Source organism: Salmo trutta, unplaced genomic scaffold (genome assembly GCF_901001165.1).
Source record: "Salmo trutta unplaced genomic scaffold, fSalTru1.1, whole genome shotgun sequence".
NCBI lineage: Eukaryota > Metazoa > Chordata > Actinopteri > Salmoniformes > Salmonidae > Salmo > Salmo trutta.
The window spans coordinates 54,924-59,923 of NW_021822992.1; the positions used below are offsets into that span (position 1 = coordinate 54,924).

Consider the following 5,000-nt stretch of genomic DNA (forward strand, 5'->3'; position numbering starts at 1 on the left):
CTCTCTTCCCCTCTCTCCTCTCCTTCTCCTCCTCTCCTTCCTTCTCCTGTCTTCCCCTCCTTCTCTCCTCTCTCCTCCTCCTCCTCAGCTTCAGAAGGGAACATGTCCCAGTTTTCCACTGGGGAAGCTTTTTAATGGGGGAAAATTAAGCTACCATAAAGCGCCTCCACTAATTCGGTTTGCAAAGACTGAGGTTCGGGTGTGTCACAAATGGCATCCTATTCCCTACGTAGTGCACTACCTTAGACCAAGTAGTGCACTACGTAGGGAATCGGGTGCCATTAGGGACCGAGCCAGGGTAACACTCTAACACTGCATCTGTTACTGCTTCCTAGGAAAGTTCAGGTTAATGTGAAAGCTAGACAGCTCACAACATACCTCTGATTCACCTGTTATCTACACCTGTCTGTTATCTCCACCTGTCTGTTATCTCCACCTGTCTGTTATCTACACCTGTCTGTTATCTACACCTGTCTGTTAACTACACCTGTCTGTTATCTCCACCTGTCTGTTATCTACCTGTCTGTTATCTACACCTGTCTGTTATCTACCTGTCTGTTATCTACACCTGTCTGTTATCTACATCTGTCTGTTATATACACCTGTCTGTTATCTACCTGTCTGTTATCTACACCTGTCTGTTATCTCCACCTGTCTGTTATCTCCACCTGTCTGTTATCTACACCTGTCTGTTATCTACCTGTCTGTTATCTACACCTGTCTGTTATCTCCACCTGTCTGTTATCTCCACCTGTCTGTTATCTACACCTGTCTGTTATCTCCACCTGTCTGTTATCTCCACCTGTCTGTTATCTACATCTGTCTGTTATCTACACCTGTCTGTTATCTCCACCTGTCTGTTATCTACACCTGTCTGTTATCTACACCTGCCTGTTATCTACACCTGTCTGTTATCTCCACCTGTCTGTTATCTACCTGCCTGTTATCTACCTGTCTGTTATCTACCTGCCTGTTATCTACACCTGTCTGTTATCTACACCTGTCTGTTATCTACCTGCCTGTTATCTACACCTGTCTGTAATCTACACCTGTCTGTTAACTCCACCTGTCTGTTATCTACCTGCCTGTTATCTACCTGTCTGTTATCTACCTGTCTGTTATCTACCTGCCTGTTAACTCCACCTGTCTGTTATCTACCTGCCTGTTATCTACCTGTCTGTTATCTACCTGTCTGTTATCTACCTGTCTGTTATCTACCTGCCTGTTATCTACACCTGTCAAGGTTCTTATGTTTTTGTATTTTATTAACCTTTATTTAACTAGTCAAGTCATTTAAGAACAAATTCTTACTTACAATGACACCATGTCAGCTGGAATGAGGTTCCTGAGGTTACTGGCTCCAAGGCAAATGTTCATTGTTGCATCGTTTTGTACTGCCTCTTCCAACAGCACTTTACACTGAGGCTGCGCCCCAAATGGAACCCTATTCCCTATATAGGGCACTACGTTTGATCAGGACCCGCAGTGTACTATATAGGGAATATGGCCCTGGTCTAAAGTAGTGCACTATATAGGGAATAGGGCCCTGGTCTAAAGTAGTGCACTATATAGGGAATAGGGCCCTGGTCTAAAGTAGTGCACTATATAGGGAATAGGGCCCTGGTCTAAAGTAGTGCACTATATAGGGAATATGGCCCTGGTCTAAAGTAGTACACTATATAGGGAATAGGGCCCTGGTCTAAAGTAGTGCACTATATAGGGAATAGGGCCCTGGTCTAAAGTAGTGCACTATATAGGGAATAGGGCCCTGGTCTAAAGTAGTACACTATATAGGGAATAGGGCCCTGGTCTAAAGTAGTGTTCTACATAAGGAATAGGGCCCTGGTCTAAAGTAGTGCACTACATAGGGAATAGGGCCCTGGTCTAAAGTAGTGCACTATATAGGGAATAGGGCCCTGGTCTAAAGTAGTGCACTATATAGGGAAAAGGGCTCCATTTGGAATGCAGACTGAGGAGTCAAGTCAAATGCAGACTGAGAAGTCAAGTCAAATGCAGACTGAGAAGTCAAGTCAAATGCAGACTGAGAGGTCAAGTCAAATGCAGACTGAGCAGTCAAGTCAAATGCAGACTGAGAAGTCAAGTCAAATGCAGACTGAGAAGTCAAGTCAAATGCAGACTGAGCAGTCCAGTTCATTCTGTGTCTCTCTCTCTCTCTGTCCTGTGTAGGAGACTCTGTAGGCAGCTGTGGGGACCCTGGTACGCCCGTCCATGCAAGCAGAGAGGCCAGCAACTTCCATCTGCGTAGTAAAGTCCGCTTCACCTGCGCTGTGGGACACACACTGTACGGCTCAGCTGAGAGGATCTGCTTTCCCAATGGAACCTGGTCTGGGAGACAGCCCTTCTGCAAACGTGAGGCTTCATGGACCGGACAGGGATGGGACACTGCATGTTTAGAGACATGAGCATGGAGATTGGATGTATCTAATGGTTTACAGTAGGCAGGAGCACAGTGGTACACACAGGAGCACAGGCAGGAGCACAGGGGTACACACAGGAGCACAGGCAGGAGCACAGGGGTACACACAGGAGCACTGGCAGGAGCACAGTGGTACACACAGGAGCACTGGCAGGAGCACAGTGGTACACACAGGAGCACAGGCAGGAGCACAGTGGCACACACAGGAGCACAGGCAGGAGCACAGGGGTACACACAGGAGCACAGGCAGGAGCACAGTGGTACACACAGGAGCACAGGCAGGAGCACAGTGGCACACACAGGAGCACAGGCAGGAGCACAGTGGTACACACAGGAGCACAGGCAGGAGCACAGTGGCACACACAGGAGCACAGGTAGGAGCACAGTGGTACACACAGGAGCACAGGGGTACACACAGGAGCACAGGCAGGAGCACAGTGGCACACACAGGAGCACAGGTAGGAGCACAGTGGTACACACAGGAGCACAGGGGTACACACAGCAGCACAGGCAGGAGCACAGTGGCACAGGCAGGAGCACAGACAGGAGCACAGGCAGGAGCACAGACAGGAGCACAGTGGTACATACAGGAGCACACAAACAATGAAAATGCAATTAGCTATAAATGAGTATATTTCGGCAGCACATTGTCCTTAGAAAAAGACAGCGCTCAAAGCCAACCGACCAATATTTCTTCGCTTCCAGAATCCTAGTAAAAGCCTTTATTTTTCAGCCTCAAGGCAACTTCTGATGTGATTAATGACATTTTAAATATTGAATCACAGGCCACTTCTCTTGCTGCAGTGCATAAATTGCCTCAGGGGTTCGACCGGAAATGGCAGAGAATCTCTTGACACAGCCTTGCCTTTCTCCCTGACGGTTATAAACTCTGTCAGCCTGACAGACACAACGACCACGGCTGTTGTCTATTTAATGACCTTTGAACTACATTGTGTCAAAAGGTAGAATAGGGTGACAGTTGAGACATAAATGTCCTTTATTTTTTTAAATACGACAGGAACTCCCCGCTCACCCACTCCAGCCTTGATGTGTCCTGTAGCTGAACTGATTTATAGACGGTTAGTTTTATCCTCTATTCCTGTCAGGCTTGATCCTCTCCATGACTGAACTCTGTCTGTTTCTGCTTCAGCTTTTGAGCTAAGAGCTTGACTGGCGTTTAACCTCAGAGCAATGTGAGCCTATCGTCCCGGTGCTTTGTAATCTACTGAAACAGCGGGGGATATTTACCACAGATTGAACATATTGTCCGTTCCAAAACGAAACACTTTCTCCGTATAGGGAACTTCTTTCGACCAGGGTCCACAGCAATGAAAGGTGCTGAATAAGGTGCATCCCAAATGGCACCATATGTGATAGGATCAATAGGGCTCTGGTCAAATGTAGTGCACTACTTATATAACAGCCAAACACATTCAGAGCACGTTCAACCCCTTTCAGTGGCCTCGTCATGTCAGGAAGTGATTGAGTGGGGAAACCTCTCCTTCCTTCCTACCAGCTCACCCTACAGCCTAGCTGCCCGCCTCAGAAATCATTTGACAATTTTCCAGAAAATTAAGTCATTTGAGAAGGCAAATCATTTGGTAATGAAATATAATGAAGTGCTGGGTGGAAACACCGGGAAACAGAACAGAATCCTCTCTGAGTTTCCTGCTACCAAACAGGACATTTATTATCATCTGGGTTGGATGAGTCACATTTTATGTTTTAGACAGACGTTAGAAAGACATTAGATCAGTGTTTAGCAATTAGTGTTCTTGACCCTCCTTAACTCTGTCTCTCGTTCTCTCTCTCTCTGTCTCTCGTTCTCTCTCTCTCTTTCTGTCTCTCTTTCTTTCTTTCTATCTTTCTTTCTTTCTTCCTCCCTCCCTCCCTCCCTCCCTCCCTCCCTCCCTCCCTCCCTCCCTCCCTCCCTCCCTCCCTCTATGCCTCTCCTCCACTCCAGCGGTGCACTGTGGTAACCCGGGGACCCCTGCTCACGGCCGTATTTTCCGGGTCGACGGTACGACCTTCACCCACTCTGTAGTCTACTCCTGTATGGACGGATACCTCCTCTCAGGCACGCCCACCAGACACTGTCTGGCCAACGGCACCTGGTCCGGCACCGCTCCTAACTGCACCAGTAAGTACTACTGCTACCTGGTCCAGCACCGTCTCCTAACTGCACCAGTAAGTACTACTGCTACCTGGTCCGGCACCGTCTCCTAACTGCACCAGTAAGTACTACTGCTACCTGGTCCAGCACCGTCTCCTAACTGCACCAGTAAGTACTACTGCTACCTGGTCCAGCACCGTCTCCTAACTGCACCAGTAAGTACTACTGCTACCTGGTCCGTCTCCTAACTGTACCAGTAAGTACTACTGAGGTGGAGGGGGAGGAGGGGGGGAGGAGGAGGGAGAGGGGAGGAGGTGGAGGGGGAGGAGGGGGGGAGGGGGAGGGAGAGGAGGAGGTGGAGGGGGAGGAGGGGGGGAGGAGGAGGGAGAGGGGAGGAGGTGGAGGGGGAGGGAGGAGGGAGAGGAGGGGGGAGGTGGAGGGAGGAGGAGG

At 48.8% G+C, this 5,000-nt stretch overlaps 1 protein-coding gene across 1 annotated transcript in view; it reads left to right on the top strand.

Moving 5' to 3' along the window:
- Positions 1-2,185: 2,185 nt before the first annotated feature.
- The window catches only part of LOC115187905 (CUB and sushi domain-containing protein 3-like), a 74,017-nt gene continuing 71,202 nt past the window's right edge, over positions 2,186-5,000 (top strand). The window contains exons 1-2 of the mRNA XM_029746961.1: positions 2,186-2,370; positions 4,401-4,577. Coding sequence (XP_029602821.1) covers positions 4,493-4,577 — 85 coding nt within the window. The 5' untranslated portion in view covers positions 2,186-2,370; positions 4,401-4,492. The remainder of the gene's footprint in view (positions 2,371-4,400; positions 4,578-5,000) is intronic.